The sequence below is a fragment of the Centruroides sculpturatus genome, unplaced genomic scaffold, assembly GCF_000671375.1.
Source record: "Centruroides sculpturatus isolate CEXI.00-Female unplaced genomic scaffold, Cexi_2.0 scaffold736, whole genome shotgun sequence".
Lineage (NCBI taxonomy): Eukaryota > Metazoa > Arthropoda > Arachnida > Scorpiones > Buthidae > Centruroides > Centruroides sculpturatus.
The window spans coordinates 392306-414880 of NW_019385055.1; the positions used below are offsets into that span (position 1 = coordinate 392306).

Below are 22575 nucleotides of genomic sequence, written 5' to 3' on the forward strand. Positions count from 1 at the left end.
TAGAGGAGAAAATTGACTAAAATAAAAATCATATTTTGATTTTATAAGTGCAAAGTAAAAAATAATTATTAAGCCATGTTAAAATAATGCTATTTATATTATATTAATGCCTTCCTCTAGTGACAAATTGCTTTACAGTAATAATTTAATTATCCAAATTCTAGCCTGATTATTCAGGCGATCATTATGTGACCAGAGAGTCGGCACCTCTTTAGTGCCTCGTCAGGACTGACACCTCTGTGTCTTTAGGATAGACAGAGAAACCGCAAATTTAGAATATGCACGAGCGGTTACGTATGCAGCCGATCGGATTCGGGATGGAGGAGGGTTGAGAGACGGATCGGAAGTGATTCACACAGATACAAGATTAGCAACTAAAATAACTGATTTAATTCAACAAAAACAAAACAAAACAAAAAAAAAATACGTAGCTCTATGTTATCGAATAGCGGTAGAGAGAGAGAGTTACAGGAAATCGCGAGTTGGTGTAGATACCTGTGATGCACTGATAATTGTGCGAATTTTCAGATCACTGACTTTGGTTGTTTGCTCAGTCAGGACGAATCCAAGAGCGGTTGAGGGTTTCTTTTTCTTGGATGGCAGTCAAGGAAGCAATAGAGAACTGGAGGATTTAATCTGGGCAGTTCAAAAAAAACACAGGATAGGAAATTCCGGGTAGCCTGGACACAATACACTTCTTTTTTTGTTTTTAGGGCACCTCGTGAACTCTCAACAACCCCTAGTTCTTGAATCACTCCTTTTTATACCTGCAAATCACGTTATTTTTTCTACCAATCAAGAATTTTTGATAGTAGTTCCCAGTGACACATCTGATGAGTTCCCTGGGAAAGGAAACGACTCCGGAGAGAGATGTGATCATTCTCCAATAATAAAAATGGGAAAAATTTTTGAAGGACAAAAAATGAATTCTCTCAAAAATTCATTAGGTCTGGTTCCTCACAATTGGTTGTGTCTAATTATACTCATCAAATGTTAAGATGTTTATTATATATTAAATTCAGTTGATAGTTTATCCAGAAGAATATTAGGAGCTACAGAGTCAAAAGCTTTAGAAATATCAATATGGACTACATAGATTGGAAGTTTTAATTCAAAGTTTTTCCTTATTACATGTTGAATATCTAATAAATTACTAGTGGTTGAGAAATTGTCTATACCAGAATGTTGGTGAAACAAGAGGTAAAATGTAATTGAATAATACATGGATCTATACAGGCATGTTTCAAAAATTTTTAGCGTGGCTGAAATCATTGATGTTGGATGGAAAGAATTAGGTTCTTTTTTAGGTAACTTAGAAATGATGGACATTGACCAGTGTGTAGGTATAAATCCAGACTCAAGTATCAGGGGAAATAAATGAAGAAAAACAGAGGCAGAAATAGGTTCTAGCTTTTTATAAAAAATAGTAGGAATATTATCATGACTATAGATTAAAGTATTTATGGATTTTATGACATCAAGGAGAATTGTGTAAGCAAATATAGCTTGAGAAGAGGTGTGACCTAATAGATTTTTATTGTTTAACCCAGGACATAAAGGTTTAAATTAAGCTTCAGGTATTATGTGGAAAAAACGTGATTTAGTTTGATTATAGACATATACTGTATCTCATTATCGGTAATGTTGTTACGACTTTTGGGTGTACTTTTATAGAATTTAGGAACAAAGAGCCAGAACATTTTAGGATCAAAAGCAAAATCGGTAACAATTTGGATAACTTAATTTACATTCTTTGTAATACAGTAATACCTCGACTTACACTACCCCAACTTACGCGAACCCAGAGTTACGCGATTTTCAAATCTCGTTGATTCGTCTTTTGTTTGAGGGCCACGCAACTCTTGATTGCTCACTCCCCTACACTATTGTTCGGCTTACATATTTGGATGTGTCGTGCGGAATCAACATATAGCTACAATTTATTTTGCGTTATTTATTTCTGTGTTCGTTATATCTACGGAGACTCGAGAAACTCTACTATGTCATCCAAATGAAGTAGAACTGATTCTTCTGCATCAAACAAGAAAAGAAAAATCTTTATCTTTGGAATGTAAAGTTAACATTATTAAAGACTTCTATACGAAAATGAAAATTTGTGAATTGGCAAAGAAGTTTGATCTACCGGAATCGACGGTCAGAACAATTATAAAAGGTAAAGAAAAAATTCTCGAAGCTGTAAAAAATGCTCAACCTTTAAATTCAAGCATCATTCGTAAACGTCACGGTATTATCACTGAGATGGAAACAATGTTAAAATTATGGTGTGATAATCAAGTAAATGTAAAAAATTGTATAATACTATAATTTGTTATACATATGTATTATCTAAGATTTTATTAAACATTTTTGTAAATTATTGTTTTCTTTAGTCTCTGGCCCCAATTAAAACTTATTTGTATGTATTTACAGTGGTACCTCAGGATACGAAATTAATCCGTTCCGAAACTGAGATCGTATCATGAAAATGTCGTAAGGTGGATCATCTTTTCCCATACGATTACATGTAAAACCAAATAATTCGTTCCAACGCGAAAAACATACTCAAATTAAAGCCAAGTAATACATTAAAAAAAATAACTGTAGTAAGAAAAACAAATGAAAAATGCGAACTAATGTAACGTCGTATGGTGAGTTTTTGTTCGTATCGTGGAGCAAAAATATGCTCGAATTTCATGTCGTATCCTGAAAATTTCGTATGCTGGGGCGTTCGTAACCTGAGGTACCACTGTATATGTGAAATTATACCCCGACTTATGCGAATTTGACTTACGCGGTTATTGCTCGGTCCCATCTATCGCATAAGTTCGGGGTATTACTGTACTGCTTTAAAGTAACAATGTAAATGTATACTGAGCAAAGATTACCATTTTCTTTCCTTCTATGCCATAAAGATTGAATATGATTGCACATTTTCTTTAGTGTTCTTGTATGCCATTTTTGACTGTTAAGATTTATTTTTTTATAATTTAAGAACTGCCTAATAGAGTGAAAGAAAAAATTATAAATATTTAGTGTTTTTTGTTTAATTGAAGGATTCAGAAGAAATGACCAATTGAGAGAACTCAAACATATAGACAATGAAGACCTTTGAACTGTTGACCAATTGGAAATTAAAATAGTAAGAATGTTATATGGAGTGAAGGCATGAAATTTGACTTCTATACGAAAATGAAATAATTTGAATTGCGCAATGGTCAGATTTAAAACCGGTAATAGGAAAGGTAGAAATTTGAGATTGAAATGAGAACACCAAGTCAAAAAAGGCATTCTATCGAGTTGGAAAGTTTGTGTGTTGATTACAGTTAAAGTAATAATAAATGTTGTAATGATTTATATACTGTATAAAAATTAGGCTATAAATTTAAATTTTAAAATATTTTGAAATGCTCTTCTACAAGGTGATCAAATTTATTATTTTTGAATCAGTTTTAAATGTTTATGTTGCATATTTAATAGAGAGGTTGCAGCCTAAGTTTTCATCTCTAAAACATGAACATCGAACATTGCTTACAAGATAGCAGCGCTCAACGTTTGACATTCACATTTTAGAGATGAAAACTTCGGCCGCAACCTCGCTAACATACAAATAATTCAAAAGCAGTTAAAGTTTAAATTAATTATTAAATTGGAAACCAAATAAATATTTATTGACTCAAAAAATTGTATACATTTTTTTTTTTCTTTTAGGTGTTTTGTGAAAATAATTATTATAAAATCTTAAAATGGATGAAAAGGCCCTGGACGAGCTTGCTCGAGAAGAACTTCTTCGAGATTCAAAAAGAGCAGCAGTACGAGCAGAGATGGTAGGAGCACTTGGTTGGGCAAACCCAACAAAGCCAAAGACAAACAAGAGATTTTTGAATACAATGATGCTAAATACTGTTCGTAGTTCAAGTTTGATTACAAATAAACAAAGTAAGAACAAAACTTCATCATCTAGTTCTTATAAGAACAAAAATACTCAACTTGAGAGTAGAAAATGTAGTGATCATCATTCAAAAAAAATGAAGTTACAAACAGCAGAACTACCATTAGAATCACAAAAGTCCTCAAGTAAATCTAATTTGAAAAAATTGCTGGATAAAAATAAAAATTGAATTTTGATAAAAGTATATGTTTTAATTTATAATTATTATAATGAATTCAAATTATTTTAATAAATTTATGACAAACTGAAATAAATTTGTTAGAATTCAATATTAATTAATAGCAATAAAACCCTTCAGACTGCATGAATAACTTCATAAAAAGTTCAACTAAATTTATGAAAATAACTATTTTTATGTATGAGTGTTTGTTATGTATATGTTAATAACTATTTATTAACATATACATTTTTAACCCAGGAAAATCTTCTCAAAAGTCAGGGGTCGTCTTATATGCCAGATGTTGTCTTATAGGGCGGGTGCTGCAGTCAGCCGAGATGCCTGGGGTATGGATAGAGATAGAGTGGCACTGTGCCCAGAAAACATGCATGTTTCACCCGTCCGGCCCACCCTTGTATGTATCCTATTACCGTACCTCTTTCTCTGCTTCTCAGATCTCGTTACTGAGGACTGCAGTGAAGTGGCACAGGCGTGTGCATGTGCGAGATCTGAGAGGCAGAGGAGGAGGTACGGTAATAAGATACAAGGGCAGGCTGGGGTAGTCTTATACGGCGAGTATATCCCAAACTCTATATTTAACTGTAAAAGTTGGCGGNCAAAAGCAAAATCGGTAACAATTTGGATAACTTAATTTACATTCTTTGTAATACAGTAATACCTCGACTTACACTACCCCAACTTACGCGAACCCAGAGTTACGCGATTTTCAAATCTCGTTGATTCGTCTTTTGTTTGAGGGCCACGCAACTCTTGATTGCTCACTCCCCTACACTATTGTTCGGCTTACATATTTGGATGTGTCGTGCGGAATCAACATATAGCTACAATTTATTTTGCGTTATTTATTTCTGTGTTCGTTATATCTACGGAGACTCGAGAAACTCTACTATGTCATCCAAATGAAGTAGAACTGATTCTTCTGCATCAAACAAGAAAAGAAAAATCTTTATCTTTGGAATGTAAAGTTAACATTATTAAAGACTTCGACACAAAAATGAAAATTTGTGAATTGGCAAAGAAGTTTGATCTACCGGAATCGACGGTCAGAACAATTATAAAAGGTAAAGAAAAAATTCTCGAAGCTGTAAAAAATGCTCAACCTTTAAATTCAAGCATCATTCGTAAACGTCACGGTATTATCACTGAGATGGAAACAATGTTAAAATTATGGTGTGATAATCAAGTAAATGTAAAAAATTGTATAATACTATAATTTGTTATACATATGTATTATCTAAGATTTTATTAAACATTTTTGTAAATTATTGTTTTCTTTAGTCTCTGGCCCCAATTAAAACTTATTTGTATGTATTTACAGTGGTACCTCAGGATACGAAATTAATCCGTTCCGAAACTGAGATCGTATCATGAAAATGTCGTAAGGTGGATCATCTTTTCCCATACGATTACATGTAAAACCAAATAATTCGTTCCAACGCGAAAAACATACTCAAATTAAAGCCAAGTAATACATTAAAAAAAATAACTGTAGTAAGAAAAACAAATGAAAAATGCGAACTAATGTAACGTCGTATGGTGAGTTTTTGTTCGTATCGTGGAGCAAAAATATGCTCGAATTTCATGTCGTATCCTGAAAATTTCGTATGCTGGGGCGTTCGTAACCTGAGGTACCACTGTATATGTGAAATTATACCCCGACTTATGCGAATTTGACTTACGCGGTTATTGCTCGGTCCCATCTATCGCATAAGTTCGGGGTATTACTGTACTGCTTTAAAGTAACAATGTAAATGTATACTGAGCAAAGATTACCATTTTCTTTCCTTCTATGCCATAAAGATTGAATATGATTGCACATTTTCTTTAGTGTTCTTGTATGCCATTTTTGACTGTTAAGATTTATTTTTTTATAATTTAAGAACTGCCTAATAGAGTGAAAGAAAAAATTATAAATATTTAGTGTTTTTTGTTTAATTGAAGGATTCAGAAGAAATGACCAATTGAGAGAACTCAAACATATAGACAATGAAGACCTTTGAACTGTTGACCAATTGGAAATTAAAATAGTAAGAATGTTATATGGAGTGAAGGCATGAAATTTGACTTCTATACGAAAATGAAATAATTTGAATTGCGCAATGGTCAGATTTAAAACCGGTAATAGGAAAGGTAGAAATTTGAGATTGAAATGAGAACACCAAGTCAAAAAAGGCATTCTATCGAGTTGGAAAGTTTGTGTGTTGATTACAGTTAAAGTAATAATAAATGTTGTAATGATTTATATACTGTATAAAAATTAGGCTATAAATTTAAATTTTAAAATATTTTGAAATGCTCTTCTACAAGGTGATCAAATTTATTATTTTTGAATCAGTTTTAAATGTTTATGTTGCATATTTAATAGAGAGGTTGCAGCCTAAGTTTTCATCTCTAAAACATGAACATCGAACATTGCTTACAAGATAGCAGCGCTCAACGTTTGACATTCACATTTTAGAGATGAAAACTTCGGCCGCAACCTCGCTAACATACAAATAATTCAAAAGCAGTTAAAGTTTAAATTAATTATTAAATTGGAAACCAAATAAATATTTATTGACTCAAAAAATTGTATACATTTTTTTTTTTCTTTTAGGTGTTTTGTGAAAATAATTATTATAAAATCTTAAAATGGATGAAAAGGCCCTGGACGAGCTTGCTCGAGAAGAACTTCTTCGAGATTCAAAAAGAGCAGCAGTACGAGCAGAGATGGTAGGAGCACTTGGTTGGGCAAACCCAACAAAGCCAAAGACAAACAAGAGATTTTTGAATACAATGATGCTAAATACTGTTCGTAGTTCAAGTTTGATTACAAATAAACAAAGTAAGAACAAAACTTCATCATCTAGTTCTTATAAGAACAAAAATACTCAACTTGAGAGTAGAAAATGTAGTGATCATCATTCAAAAAAAATGAAGTTACAAACAGCAGAACTACCATTAGAATCACAAAAGTCCTCAAGTAAATCTAATTTGAAAAAATTGCTGGATAAAAATAAAAATTGAATTTTGATAAAAGTATATGTTTTAATTTATAATTATTATAATGAATTCAAATTATTTTAATAAATTTATGACAAACTGAAATAAATTTGTTAGAATTCAATATTAATTAATAGCAATAAAACCCTTCAGACTGCATGAATAACTTCATAAAAAGTTCAACTAAATTTATGAAAATAACTATTTTTATGTATGAGTGTTTGTTATGTATATGTTAATAACTATTTATTAACATATACATTTTTAACCCAGGAAAATCTTCTCAAAAGTCAGGGGTCGTCTTATATGCCAGATGTTGTCTTATAGGGCGGGTGCTGCAGTCAGCCGAGATGCCTGGGGTATGGATAGAGATAGAGTGGCACTGTGCCCAGAAAACATGCATGTTTCACCCGTCCGGCCCACCCTTGTATGTATCCTATTACCGTACCTCTTTCTCTGCTTCTCAGATCTCGTTACTGAGGACTGCAGTGAAGTGGCACAGGCGTGTGCATGTGCGAGATCTGAGAGGCAGAGGAGGAGGTACGGTAATAAGATACAAGGGCGGGCTGGGGTAGTCTTATACGGCGAGTACATCCCAAACTCTATATTTAACTGTAAAAGTTGGCGGTCGTCTTATACGCCGGAAAGTACAGTATGAATGTGAATGAGAAAGGAGAGTCTATAGAAAATGATATTTTTCAAAAACATTTTAGAATGGTAATAAGAATTTTGTAAATTTAATTTTAATTTTTTGAAAATTACCATACCGTACTTTCCAGCGTAAAATAAGATTGATATTAGTATAACTATGAGAATTTTCATTATGAGATCTGTAAAAAAAATGCAATAATTATAAAACAAAGAATAATTTTAAGATTGATATTCTAGAACATCTTAAGTTAAACTTTAAAATGTTAAGAAACATCTAAATAAGTTTCTAAACTTATTAAGATGTTTCTTATTTGCCAGTGGAATCCTACTTTTGGAATTTAAACTTAGTCTAGGACTCTAGGTATTTGCATAAATGTTCATAGTTTTTAATTGAGAGTTTTGTTGAAGGGAAAATGTACAGTTATGAGGTAATATGTATGTATTTCAGGGAAGTAATCAATATAGCTTTAATAGTGGGGGTTTTTTTTTTTTTTTTTTTAATTCTTTTTGCCCTGTGGACACTAAAAGGGCTTTTTTACTACACCCATTGTGTGTTTGGTCAGGCCCACAATGGGGATGGCTTACCTACAAAAATTTTCTGGACTTCACTCAGCCTGGATCCCCAGTCCTCAGAGCAGTAAGCTATGCCTTAAATGTCATGGCCATCTGGCTGCTTTTAACAGTTGGTAAGGCTGTTTGATAAAATTGGCTAGCATTTCTCCAACCTTATCCAGAGTTAAAGGTTCATTGTTTGCTTCATTCTATTAACTACACTAGCTAGTTCAACTTTGTATATAACTTACTTAACTATTAAAAAACTATTAGTAAGCATAAAAACTACCAAACTTCATAATATTTTTAATTCATCAAAATAAACACACTAACACCAAAAATCCAGCATAAAAAAAAAATTGTAAACAAATGTTTTTAACCATCTTAAACAGTCATCATCAGGTTTTAACTTAATAAATTTGAATGGTTATTCCAATTAAAACATAATTTTTAAATAAAAGGAACGTTAATTTTATTGGACAAAACATTTAATTAGAAACTCCTTTTTGTATGAAAGATCAAGTTGTCTGGAAGTCTAATATATTCTGTATAAGTTAGCCTATTGCATGGTTGCAACACTTTGCCTTTGGAAATTTGTAAACCTGAGATAGAAAATCTCCATCTTTTTGGGATGAAATAACATTTAATGCATAGTTTTCACAAACATGGATTTATGACCAATACTAAAAACCTCAAGTTCCTTATATGCCAGGTTTTTAAAAATTGCCCACTCTCCAATGTTAATATTTTCTTTGATTTGTCAAACATACAAGAGTTTCAACAAAAGCTTAAAATTTCTGATTAAATTTTGTCTCAAAATATGATACATGTAGATATATAAGATCATCTGCTTTTTGGTATAAGAGAAACCAGTTTGAAAGTTCTATATATATCTAAGTCACATGCTAAAACCACATTCTCTAGGCTACAGGTCTGTAATTATTATTTTTCTATAGATAATTAGCATTTTAGGTAATACTTATTATGTAATAAGTGTAAACAGGGTGATTCATATAGACCCAAACCTGAATTTTTTATTACATATGTTGGGGTATGTTATTAACATAAAACAGGATTTTTCAGTTACAATTTATGATGCTGAACTAATGATAAGTTTTCTTCATTTTTAATTTCCTGGCTCTGTTTTATATAACAGAGGGAAATGTGGCAATCGGTCAAAAAAATGATCCCCCAAAGTTTTTACATCTTTGGAGTGGGGATCTTGAAACGTCCAGAAATGCAAAAAATTCATTTTAATAAAAAGTCCGCAAAAAATTCAGTTTTTTTCCTGTATATATGGATGTTTATATGGGGGGCATGATTTCATTCACCCTGTTTGAAGCTTAACTCCTGTGCTTTTTGTCAAAAATTTCTGAAATTTTTCAGGGCGGTTTATTTATTAGTGGGATAATGCTATTCAATTTTGGTAATTACAGGTTGAGAGGATGGGGAGATAAAACAGGATCGTGTGTCATATCTCGAGTAGGGTCGGACTTAATGACAATTTTACTCGTTATTAGCATTTATAATTTTATAAAATTCATCACTACTCTCAAAAATAAGCTTTATGTCATTTTATAATAATTAAAAATAAAAAAATATTTTAAATAAAAATTCATAACAGATGGCGCCACACGCATTTTAAATGTTGCCGGTTAAGTTAAGTAACTATACCCTGTGGACAATAATAAGGTCATTTTTTCTATATCCGTCTTGGGTTCGGCAGGTCCACAATGGGAGGACTGGGTGACCAGGGACCGTGCCCGACATATCGGAGAAAAAATACCCACGAAAAATTTCTTTAGGTTGCTTGTCCGAATTGGATCCCATAGTAGTAGGCGGACGCCGTAAGCCTTGATTCCACTAAAAAGTTTCCACGAGTGATGGCGGCCAAGAATAGAACATTATTATATCAAACGCGGTAGCGTTGGCGGCTATGCAAAAGAAGTCAATTGGAAACGCTAATATACCGGCCAATTATAGATATACAGTGCAGTACTGTCACACTTTTCAGCACCGGATAGATACTATTGTTCTGACGTCAGATATATGCTATCACTTTATTGGCTATAGAATGCAGTGAGTGTTAGTGACAACGGCAAATATTCGAAGCCACGGAATTTTCTTTAGCGGCACGACGAATTGCTAGAGCAATGCCGTGTAACATTGTTTTCATAGAAACCGTCGCCATACTCGTCGCTACAACTGAAAATCTGTAAGTGGAATCTTCCGGCCACTCATAGATACAAAAACGCTCGTTTGATGATGGTTTTCACAAACCTATTTAAGTCACGATTATCCGGATTGGATTGTTTGTATACGGCAACGCGATACATGGGCGATCTATCGAAGAGGAATGCCTCCCGGGAGGACTTTCTACGGGAATTTGGCCCTCTGTTTAGGTGTTACAAATGGAAAAGAAATCCGGAAAACTCCACATGGCCCACCCATTGATGAAGCACGAACCCACGACCAACTACGTGTTCAGTAGTTCTATCTATTCGGCCACTGATGGACTTTTAAGTTATGAATATTGATGTATTGTATTTTTTAATTTAAAAAATATTCATTGTTTTAAGTGATTTTAATAATAATAAAACACATAGGCCTATACATTATTTATCAATTTTCTGGAAACATTCAAAACTGTATTACATTCAAATGAAAACAATTTATGTAATCAAGTCTTATTTTGCGATTGTTTTCAGATATTAATTAATATTTCTCTCAAACAATGACAAGTCCAGAAACAATCTCGTATATCCACGATTTCATGTTTTTATATCAATATTTTGAAATAAATTTCTAGCCAAATTAGCCCTACACAATCCAAATTTGTCGGTTTAATTTACGAAGAATTAACGGATCAATTCATAATCCAATAACTTTTGTCATTTGACAATTTTCTATTACAGGTATCACGTATCCAATCTAAAGTTTTAAAATAATGTAGACGAATGTGACAAAGTGTTTTATTTATGAATACGTGAAATCTAGGAATAAGTATCAAAATTAGAGGAACGTTACGAGCCGTTATTATATATTAATATTGCATGCCTTTCGAACGGAATAAATATTGACTTTATGAAAACTTTATGGATTCATATGACATTTCAAAAAATCCATTAAATATCACTTCGAAATTTTTTTCAACACGTCATAGCTGGCAACGTTAAAACGTAAAACCGATAGATGGCGCTCTTCTAGTTTATATCGGGTGTTGTCTTTTTTTTTTTGTTATGAAGTTTAAGAGCAAATTTTACAATATTTAAAATCATTTTATTTTTTTTTATTGTATAATCCATAAGTAATTAAATAACAATGATAGCTGTAAACGTTTTAATATTTATCGGATTTATGTCATCAGGTAAATACCAGTTTTATTTTTGATTTTCGTTCAAATTATTTATATATTTTCAGTTGAATTATCCACTTTTTAAATATTTATACAACAATAAAATTATCACAGATACAAAACTGACCTGCGTTGACTCTAAGGAAACTGGAAACAAATGACATTATTTACCAATTGACTAAGATTGCAGATGTGAAATGACACTGTTAGAGCCTTAACATAGCTGTAGAGTATGCCTGTAGAAGCAAAAAAGTCAAAGGAATCATATATCTATATGTAACCCTTTGGTAGATATGGCCCACTAAAAACAGCCTACTTCCAGACACAAGGGAGTCGCGCTGTATGCTCTGCTGAGCCTATTGCATGTTTAACAGACAGCCTGGCGTGGTGATTGGACATTCTAATGACGTTTATTGGTAAAGAATTAAGAAACATCCAACATGTGAACAACTTTTCGAGACATTCTCCTCCAAATGTGGAACCTTAATGGTGGGCAGTGTTGGTCTCAGTCTTGCTTGTGGATATTATGTTTGGTAAGCAAGTTGTGTTAAAGGTATGGGACCAGTGCCTTCAATGTAACTATGTGCTCGTTATCGCTTGCTCCTCAGCCCGGATGGGGTAAGCCTCCAAATCTTCTAAAACTGTATAACATTATGTACTCCTTGGTACACTCCAAGAAGAGTCAAGCGGGTTACTCAAAGCCAGCACAGTCACCTGGGCTGAATAGTTAAATCAGATAGTCTTAGCAGAGTGTACAGTGTTACTCCTGATTGCTCCCTGAAAGTAGGCTGATTTTGGGGCGCTATATCTCGTGAAGGGTCACATGTAGAGATATGGTTTCTTTGACTTTTTGCTCCTATGGGCATGCTCTATATCTCTGTTAAGGTCCCAACAGTTTTGTTCATTCTCAACTGCAATTGTGTCCTTTTACATTTGTCACATAAAGCTTTTATATATATTAAAATACCTGTTTGCCTAATATTTTGGTATTTATCCATTAAAGACCCTCATATCTGGTCATGTGGCACATTCCAATATTATATTGTCAAATAGTTTGTTTTTCATTGGAGTCGAAAAAGTATGCTATTCTAAAATTCAGATTCAAAATTTATTTATAAATGATTGAAACAATTTTTCTAAAATATTACAAGTATGGTAAAGTCCCACAAACTCAATTGAATGCAGACTGAGAAGGTGATGAGTTACTGGTAATGGCGTGTTTTACGGCATAAAGATGATACTAATCTATATAACGGAATTTTTGTAAAGGTATTATATGTGTGTATTAACTACATACTAACAGTGACTATAATTGTAGTTAAATTATCACTTTTAAAAAATATTGGCTATTCAGGGCTATTTTCAAATTAGTGACAGTCATGTTGTATTTTTCAGTGAAAAAAAAGGGTTGTATCCTTTGTTAATATGTGAAATTGATGTTATTATCAAATGTCACCAGAGAAGAACAATAACTTACTTGATCTTAGTTGTTAAGTTATACATGTAAAAATTAGATTACATTTTTTTAATTGACAAAATGAGTTTCATAGAATGTTGAGTTTCTGGTACTCTATCATACTCTATACAATATTGTTACAATAAAGTACAATATTCAAAGAAAGAAAAATTAAATCTTAAACAAAATGAATATCCTAAAATTTTACAATTTCATACATTTTGTTACATTAAAACATTTACTTATTACTACTTTAAATGACAATTTAAAAGAATGCTACTTATTTCCTTCACTTAGAATAACAATAATTCTTTAACTCTACAAAACTCAAATCTAAAATATATGAAAAAACTAACCTTTCATCTGTGCATCCATCTGCACAACAAAAACACACTTACATATGGCTTTGTTTTTTTTCAATTTGACTTTGACACGCTTCACATAATGGCATTTTATTACCTTTTTTGAAAAAATGTTTGGAAAGTAAAGTATCATATTTCTGCAGAAGCTGAATGCAATATCTTCATTCTTATACAAATTGAATATAGTGAAGAAATTTATCACACTCATGATTTCTCATCTAAATGATTCTTCAACAGTATGTCTAACCTGAAATGCTAAACTGATGGACTAATTTGCATGCCAACAGATAACAGTAGATTAATTGTGATATAACTATTTTCTTAAAAATAATCAATTCTGATATTACATATGAAAATAAAAAAATATTTTCCAAATTTTAGAAACAAATAATCTTTACTTAGATTTTAGTTTACACCTTTTAAATTCCTTGTAGCAAAATCCAAGTAGGCTAATTTCATAATTTATAAGCATTTCATAAGCAATGCTACAGTATGTGACACAATACAGCATGACATTGGAATGCAACATGTGAAATGATGCAATGTGACAAGCAGATCTTTAACAGATCAGTTAACAGATAAGTATTTCTTCAAACCTAGAGTGGTCATGAAATCTATATACAAAATATAAGTTATCTGTTTACTGTCTCTATTCTCTCCTCAAATTTTAAATTTTTTCTCTTATTCTTTTGAACATTATCTTCCATATTGATGATTGAAAATCATTAAAACAGTTTTTTTGATAGCTGTTTTTAAGTCTTCTGCTATTAGAGGGCGGAACTGAGAAAGTTTTCTATTCATCTATTCACAGTTCCCCAAATTAAATTATCATTTATTTTTATATCTGGATAAAGTCAACTAGCCACTATAGTTATTTTAATGAAGTAACAGTTATTTATAGTTATTTTAATGAAGTATACCTTTAAGAATGGGTGAGGTTGAAGAAACATTATCATTTTCAACTTGGAGGCCATCTTTAGTTGTGAAGATTTGGAGTTTCTTACATTTGTTCCTGCCTGAATATGGTCAATTGTGACTGGGTTGAAAATGTAAGAACATTTCTTTCATTCTTATCTATTGCAAAAGGTATATTACTTCACAAGTCTGGACTTCAAGAAATCCATATCAAGATTCATGCTCAATTCATCTTATGCTGAATTTGTCATTAAAATATTCTATAATTGGTAGACGCAGGAATTTTATGCAGTGATTTTATGACAATGCTGTTTATTGCTTAGTATATAATTTACTTTAATTAAGTCTAATCAGTGTTAATCATCATTAGTTGTAAGCTTATATCACATTAATCAGCATGATAAACTGTATAATAAACTAAAATTTTCTGATCAATATTGATAAAGTAAATTGGTAAAATTAGATACTTAATAATTAAGCAAAGCTATTATCATTAGATATACATTGCTTATTTCAGAGAGATTGATTAACTACATGTTCTACATTAATTAATAGTCTTATTGATATGAAATGGAATAGCAAAAAAGTTAAACATATTAATGACAACATTGATTTTTTTATGTTATATTTTTAAACATTTTGTTGATGAATATATCATTTATGAATTATAAAACTTTTTAAACAATCATATCAAGATACAAAAACTAAAAATTATACAATAAATTTAAGTGAAATTTATTTTAAACCAAACAATATCTGTAGAGATCTTAACTTTTAATACACATGGAATGGAAAGGATTAAAAACTAAAAAACTGTCAGAACAATAGTTTTTTTTATGTAAAAAATATTCCATTTATTAACTGGAAGACCAGCATTGCCTTGGTAAAAAAGTACAGTAATAAGGACAGATGTTAAATTATTATGGTATTAAAAGTGGTAATTTTTTATCCAGAGCAACATTGAGTATTTTGATCGTAAAGCAGTAATTTTGTTTTATGTTGAAAAATAAAAAAAATTAATTTTTATTAACAAATTGCTCATTATAGTCTTTATGTAAAAATTTGTTTTTTTTTTATATTAAAAAGAAATATAAGTGTCTAAATTAAATAATAAAGCATGATTTTCCTTGATTGTCATTGTACATATTAATATAGTTTTCAGGGGATTGACTTAAAAATGGACTTATAAATACATAGATGCAATTTCATAAAAATTAAATTCAAAAACTGTATTTACCAATGTAAAAGCAAATTGTTAACATATCTATTACATACAATAATCTTCAGTATGAGTATTGGTATGACTTTTTCTTCCAATCAATGTACAGGATAATCATTAGTCAATTTGAAGAAAAAGTCCTATTTGTATTCATACCAAAGATTATTGTCTGTAAGAGATATGTTGACAACCTGCTTGTGCATTGGAAAACAAAGCTGAATGTAAATGCCTTTTTGAATGACAACCCATATGGACTATTTCTTAAACTAGATCAGATATGCTTCTTTCTTCTAGTTTAACATCATCACATACAAACATGGCAGTTCTCTTTTAGGAGTTCTTTGCAAGAACCATTAAAACTTTATATAAGTTACAAATTTTATATGTTTTAAATTCAAACTTAAAAATGAATTAAATATCTGCTTTTTTGGTGTTTCTACTAAATAAATGCACATGCTTTTATTTAGTAGAAACTAAATAAAAGCATGTGCATTTATTTACAAATAATGCTTTCAAATTCTATCCTTAATGGTAGCTACATTAAGGTCTGATGTAGATAAAGATTGAAACTCTGAAGATTCCAAAACAAAATATTTTGACAGAACAGTATAATGATGACATTTGATAAAATATTTTAATGACATAATTTAGCTGTTTAAGTTCTTGTTTCTGGGCTGGATCTACCAGACCTTCTTTGTCTGAATTTCTTGACTTTTCAGAACTTACCCACAAGTTGGTGAACCTCCTGTAGGACAAACAACATTAATAACTCATCCATGTACAGAAGATACAAAAGAGACTATAGGACACAGCAACAAACTAGAGTGCTTAAAACATTAATCACTTTAGTCATTATTTGCTCATAGTACAATAGTATAAATTGCTGGCATTGCTTTCTTCAGTAAATGTTGGTTGAGTTACTATTAATTAATAATAATAATAATTAATAAATCTTCAACTCATATAGTCTTTAGTTGTAACATTAAATGTCAAAATTTTTACTAATTAGTAATGATTTAATGTTGTTATTAATGTTGTTGGTTGGTTATCATCATCACTACAACTGAGCCAAAAGTGATTAGAATAAGTAGATTCTACTATATTATGAAACTATTATTCAAGAGAAGTTTTGTAAAATAATTCAAACTATAATGTAAAGTTTAATTTTATTTTCAGCAATTTGAAAATCATTTTGTTAAAAATGCACTAAAAATAAGATTAATTTTAAATTATATAATATTTTTTTGTTTTTTAGCATATTCACTTGAATGCTATGTTTGTGAAGATCAAGACACTAATTATGATAAATGCATTAAAACAATTAGAACTTGTGATGTTGGACAAGATAGATGTTTAACAGAAATTAAATGGGGAAGTGAGTAAATTTAAATACAGTTTGTTCAAATATAAACCGGCATAATAAATAAAATCTTATATTGTTTAATAAAATTTCTGAAATAAAAAGCATTATTTATGATTTATGAAGTATAACATCTTAATGTAAACATTTTTCAGGTACTCCATATTGGGCTCCTAGTGGAGAGAAACAATTTTACATTTCTAAATCATGTGCAAACAATAAGTCATGTGCAGATATAATTAAATCAAAGAGTTCTCTTTGTGACAGGATCTGGTATAATGATTGGGAATGTGCAGAATGCTGCCATGGCAATAGATGTAATTACTATGTTACTGTAAGTATACTATTAATAAATGTTAAAATTGCCTTTTTTTAAAATATAAATCTTACTGAACAATGCTTTTAAAGTAAAAATAATCCAGTAGAAAACTCCATATTAACACATTTCCCATTTATGGACTTCACACATTTACAGTTCTGTATTTGCAATCATTTTTCATGTTTGTAGAGCTAAAATTTGTTTTTTTGTGAAAAGATTAAGAAAAATAAACAATGACTAAAGAGAGAATTCGTGTTTTTATTAGCATTAGTTAGAACCATAACAAGATAGTTGAAACAAAGTTTATAGGAGAAATTAACATGAATTTGAAAAGGTTTTTCACTTTTATGCTTCTTGCTATTAATCTGCTTTTACTTTTATGCTTGTAATCTGAGTATTGCTTTTCATTTATATCTACACATGCTGTCTATAAATATGTTAAGATTCTAGGCCAGTTGACTTATCTAAATTTAGAACATGAAAAAGAGTATTTTTGAATTAATTACAAAATTAGTATTGAAGTAATTTTGTGGAATATGTAAATAGTTTCATACACAGAAAATTCTCTCTTTACATAATTTCAAAGTTATATGCTGCAAATTATCTTCTATGAGAATATCAAGACTGCTTAGAATGAAATGTTATATTCATTAATGTACTATAGATTGCTACTCACACCAAATATTGTATAGAAGAACAGATAGTTCACTGAGTTTGGCGTTATAAGTACTTTTTATCGCAAGTACTTTCAACAAATTTATAATTGTCGTCGTCAGGCGAATAAATATTTTAAAATAACATACAGAATATTAGAACACATATTTTCAAATTGAAATAATTGGTAAAGCCATTAAAAACAAACATTTAATTTTCAAACGTGTTCGAAGTTGTATGTGCGATGTAATACATATGTTGCGAAGCGGCGCATGCATGGATGTATGCCCACATTAGTAACATGACACGTTAGTAACTCCTGATTTTTCTAAAGTAGAGAATTTATCCCGATCATTGCAGATGAGCCTGCATACATTTGGTAGTGGGGATGGGTAGGAGAAGATTATGCTCTTGGAGGTCTATGCTGTACTGCAGGAAAACCTCACAATGGGAGCAAATATAAAGTACATAGGGGCCACGACAAGAATGCTTGCCAGCCGACTAGCAGAACACCAAGATGATGTAGTGAAGAGAGGCACACCACAGAGCTTACAAAAAAGGTGCTCGAACAGGATTATGACCTGCTATGGACCCAAGCTACAATGCTCAAATGCTGCAAAAATTGAAAACTGTCTTTATATGGGAGGCCATTCTCGTGGCAACCTTAGAGGCATGCAACGCCCCCAATCTCAACCTGTCCAGTGTATGGGTCATGCTGTATAAGTGATTAAACAACAATCCACATCTGCTATCACGTTACTAACGTGGGCATACATCCACGCATGCGCTGCTTTGCAACATATGTATTACATTGCACATACAACTTGAACACGTTTGAAAATTAAATGTTTGTTCTTAACAGTTTTATCAATTATTTTAATTTGAAAATATGTGTTCTAATATTCTTTTCAGAATATTCTGTATGTTATTTTAAAATATTAATTCGCCCGATGACGACAATTATAAATTTGTTGAAAGTACTTGTGATAAAAAGTACTTATAATGCTGAACTCAGTGAACTATTTGTTCTTCTATATTTATTAACATTGTGTGGATGATGATATAACTTCAGTTTTGTAATAAATATGGAGATTCCATTGTCTATAATACAACTATCACAGCTATTAATGATAACATTAAGGTGGCCTCAGCATCTGGACTGAATGAAGTTAGCAGAAATGAAATTTGGAGATTTATTGGGTTGTTTGGAAAGTAATTTTATTTTTTTCTGTGGGAAAAACACAATATTTTTATAATAAATTAATATTTTATTCAATTATATATCGGCCATTTTGGTCAAATACCTGTTGTCATCGTTTCTGGTAGTAGCATGATTTCACATTCCTAAAAGTTTTGATCGTTGCTTACAAAAAACTGATCCAAGTAATTTTTGACATTGTGATTTCAAGTAAATGTCTTACAGTTAAAAAAATTTGTATAGACCGGAACAAGTAATAATCTGAGTGTGCTCGATCTGGCGAATACGGTTGGTGTGATAGCACATCCCATCTAAGTTATAACAGTTTCTGACGAGTTACCAAACTTGTGTGAAATTTGACATTATTGTGGTAAAACACTACACCTGTTTTGTTGATCAATTCTGGCCTCCTTTTCTGTTTGATGATATTACTCAATTTGTTTACTTGATGGCAGTACTTTCAAATCAATTGTTAAATTGTCTGATAAAAGCTCCAAAAAAAAAATTTTCTTAAAATCCCACCAAAGAGAGTATCTCTCTTTAAGAACATGTGGAACCCATATATCAAGCTTTGAAACGAAACCAATTTGTTTCAAGTAATCATAAACAGTTCAATTTGACAAATTTAATCTCTTAGTGATTTCATGTGTTGTTATTCGGCAGTTTGCTTCAATCGGTATCTTTATTTTGTTTTCATTGGCTTCAACTGGCCATCCATAACGTGGTGCATCTTTAATATTGAAATTGCCAGAACGAAATTTTGTAAACCAGTTTTGGCACTGTTGTTCTGTCAACTGTCACTGTTTTGGCACTGTCGTTCACATCTTTTCCATACACGTCACACAATTTTTTTCTCACTTGAACAGCATTCTTACCTTTTCAGTAATAAAAGAGCAAAATATGCTGAAAATGCTGCTTTCGATCTTCCATATTTGATGAGACACAAAAAATAAACAATTGCACAGAATCAAACAAAATTTTTTACAAATAAGCCTTAAGATGCTAGCTGTCAAAATATATAATGATAATACAGTTTAGATTAAAAATGGCGGCAAAAATATGACTAATCCATCTAGTGGTAAAAAAAAACTAAATTACTTTCTGAACAACCCAATAAGAAATAAAACTTTTGGACTGTTTTCAGTCTCCATGTGTAGATTGAAAATGTTAGTCCAAAAGTTTTATTTCAAATTAAACCTTGGTGGAATTCAATTAAGACTTTTTGATAGACATTTTTATTACTGTATTGTTCTAGTCATCCAACTGGTGTTATAACTCTAAGTGCATCTTGTTTTTCAGCCTTATCAGCAAGCTGTCAATTTTGACAAAAAAAATTCTTTTTAAGACATTTTTTGAAATGACTTTTAAGGATCACCTGGATGTTTTCATGCTACATGCGACTGAATTACACAATATTTCCAAGAATTTTCTTTTAACTAATCTGTATCATGTGGATGATGATAACGATTAGCAGAGCATCTCTCCGAACTAAGTATATTCCATTGTACAGATTAACTTTAACCATGGAATCATTAAATTTTATTCAGTTCTGTTTCTGTATTAAATTCTAACTTGTATAGATGCAAATAGATGCACATTTGTGTATTAATACAATATGGAAATTACTAGAACAAAAAATTTTCTGCTTTAAGCAAGATTCAGTTTCTTGCAGTTTATTTTAGTCAGATTTTACTGTGTAATTGTTTAAAAGATACCTTATAATGAGAGAATAAATATTAATTATAGACATTTTTACCATTTCTGCTTTTCTATGCTTTTCTAAAATTACATATATTTGAGTGTAAAATCGTCCAAGTTTTCCAGAATGCATACTGTCTATACATCATGTAAAAAGAGAACTTACTGTATAAATATATAAAAGCTAATGAAAGTTGTTTTTGTCAAATTTTATCTATTTTTTTAAAAAGACATTAAAATTCTATATTCTATTAGTAAATCTATAGTTTTGCAGAAAAAGTATTAAAATTATATTATTAAGTATCATCATAAAGTGGTGCTGTTTATGGTATTAAATTCAATTCTTAAAAAATTTATAATTACCCACTTTTTGTTTGTTATATTTATATATTTAGCTAAAATTCTTCATTGCATAAAAGCATAGTTAATAAAAATTATTTTTGTAAATTTTATTATTATTATTTTTTAAATATTATGCAGCAGTTAAAAGAACCATTAAGAACAGATTTGTTTTTAATTCAGTATTGACAAATTTTAAAATTAACCTAATTATACATATTGATTTATATTTTAAACTACATTAAGAAGAAAAACAATTGCTATATACTTGAAATTTTTTATGGATTTTAATTAAATATATATAAATATATTTAATAATGTTTTATTACAGCTGTCAGGAAGTCATTTGCAGTCAAATATTTTGATTTCAAGTTGCATGATTATCTTCACTTGGATCATAAAATTTCTATAAAGTACGGAATTTTTTCATATAAATATTTTGTAAATGATAAATCCGTCCACAAAAAATATTAAGATATGCTTATTATGAATCTGTGTTTTGTCCGAAGATAATTTCATATAACATTCCATTTTTAAGTTTTTAAAATATTTTTGTTGTAATCAAGATGCACATAATTTAATAACTAAATTAAATTTTTCCTTTTGTTTCCTTTATGTAATATATATATTTTCAGATTTATTGTAATTCATTGAATCTCTTAAGTTAATTTGCATTTAAAACTATTTTTTAAAATATTACAGAAATATTATTATTGAGAAAAACATTTTTGTCTTTCACTGGTAATATAGATCTGAAATATATATACTGTAATGTTATTGTCTACTCTAATTAAAATAGAACACTTTGTCATTATTTGTCAAAATATCTATTTTATAAATGTTATATTTTATATTATTACTATTACACACATTTTCTATGTAATATTACATTTTCAATTAAAGTATTTGATTGAAATCATAAATAGATATGTATTATTCTTTATAACTGATGAGAACTACAGCACGTTTGCTATAACTTCATGCATGTTTCCATAAGAAACAGTTTACAAAAGCAGCACTCTTGGCTAGCAGTTGTCTTTGGGACTAAATTTATAATAATTAAAGTATGTTGATATTTTTATTTAGGACACTGCTGTTGAGTCTCCGATGAGACAGGTAACATGGAAAGATACATTTTGTAGCATAGTCACAAGGTGGCTGTTTTGTTTTTTGTTTCATACATGAAGTTACATTGAACAGACTAGCTTGTGCTTTAAAAATCATTTTATAACTGAAAAGTATATTCCTCCATGGAATAGAATATAATTTTTATTTCTAATAACTATAGTTTTTATTTTAATTATTTATCAAATAAATATTCAAAAGGAATATGACATCCAAATTAACAATATATCCTCCTTTTGGAGATGTCCTCCATTTTGACTTTA

The 22575-nt window shown here is 30.4% G+C and overlaps 3 protein-coding genes across 3 annotated transcripts; all 3 read left to right on the forward strand.

Annotated features, from left to right (window-relative positions):
• Positions 1-3743: 3743 nt before the first annotated feature.
• On the forward strand, positions 3744-4188 carry LOC111634017 (protein POLR1D-like; the record flags this gene model as incomplete). Its single annotated transcript, XM_023378696.1, has 1 exon — positions 3744-4188. A coding segment is annotated over one exon (375 nt), but the record flags the coding sequence as incomplete, so codon positions are not given.
• A 2570-nt stretch (positions 4189-6758) lies between these two features.
• On the forward strand, positions 6759-11159 carry LOC111634029 (protein POLR1D-like). Its single transcript, XM_023378706.1, has 2 exons — positions 6759-7089; positions 11122-11159. The coding sequence occupies exons 1-2, from the start codon at positions 6759-6761 to the stop codon at positions 11157-11159; spliced, it is 369 nt and encodes a 122-aa protein (XP_023234474.1).
• Positions 11160-11617: 458 nt separating this feature from the next.
• On the forward strand, positions 11618-22062 carry LOC111634023. The gene is made up of 4 exons (XM_023378700.1): positions 11618-11679; positions 16875-16994; positions 17135-17313; positions 21519-22062. The coding sequence occupies exons 1-4, from the start codon at positions 11634-11636 to the stop codon at positions 21597-21599; spliced, it is 426 nt and encodes a 141-aa protein (XP_023234468.1). The 5' UTR covers positions 11618-11633; the 3' UTR covers positions 21600-22062.
• Positions 22063-22575: the final 513 nt, after the last annotated feature.

What these genes read in the sequence shown, in the direction of transcription:
- LOC111634029 (XM_023378706.1), top strand. Translation starts at nt 6,759, where the DNA reads ATGGATGAAAAGGCCCTGGACGAGCTTGCTCGAGAAGAACTTCTTCGA. An exon ending in AGAATCACAAAAGTCCTCAA is followed by an intron (nt 7,090 to 11,121) that starts GTAAATCTAATT and finishes ATAAATTTCTAG; the next exon opens with CCAAATTAGCCCTACACAAT.
- LOC111634023 (XM_023378700.1), top strand. Translation starts at nt 11,634, where the DNA reads ATGATAGCTGTAAACGTTTTAATATTTATCGGATTTATGTCATCAG. An exon ending in AACAGAAATTAAATGGGGAA is followed by an intron (nt 16,995 to 17,134) that starts GTGAGTAAATTT and finishes AACATTTTTCAG; the next exon opens with GTACTCCATATTGGGCTCCT. An exon ending in GATGTAATTACTATGTTACT is followed by an intron (nt 17,314 to 21,518) that starts GTAAGTATACTA and finishes GTTTTATTACAG; the next exon opens with CTGTCAGGAAGTCATTTGCA.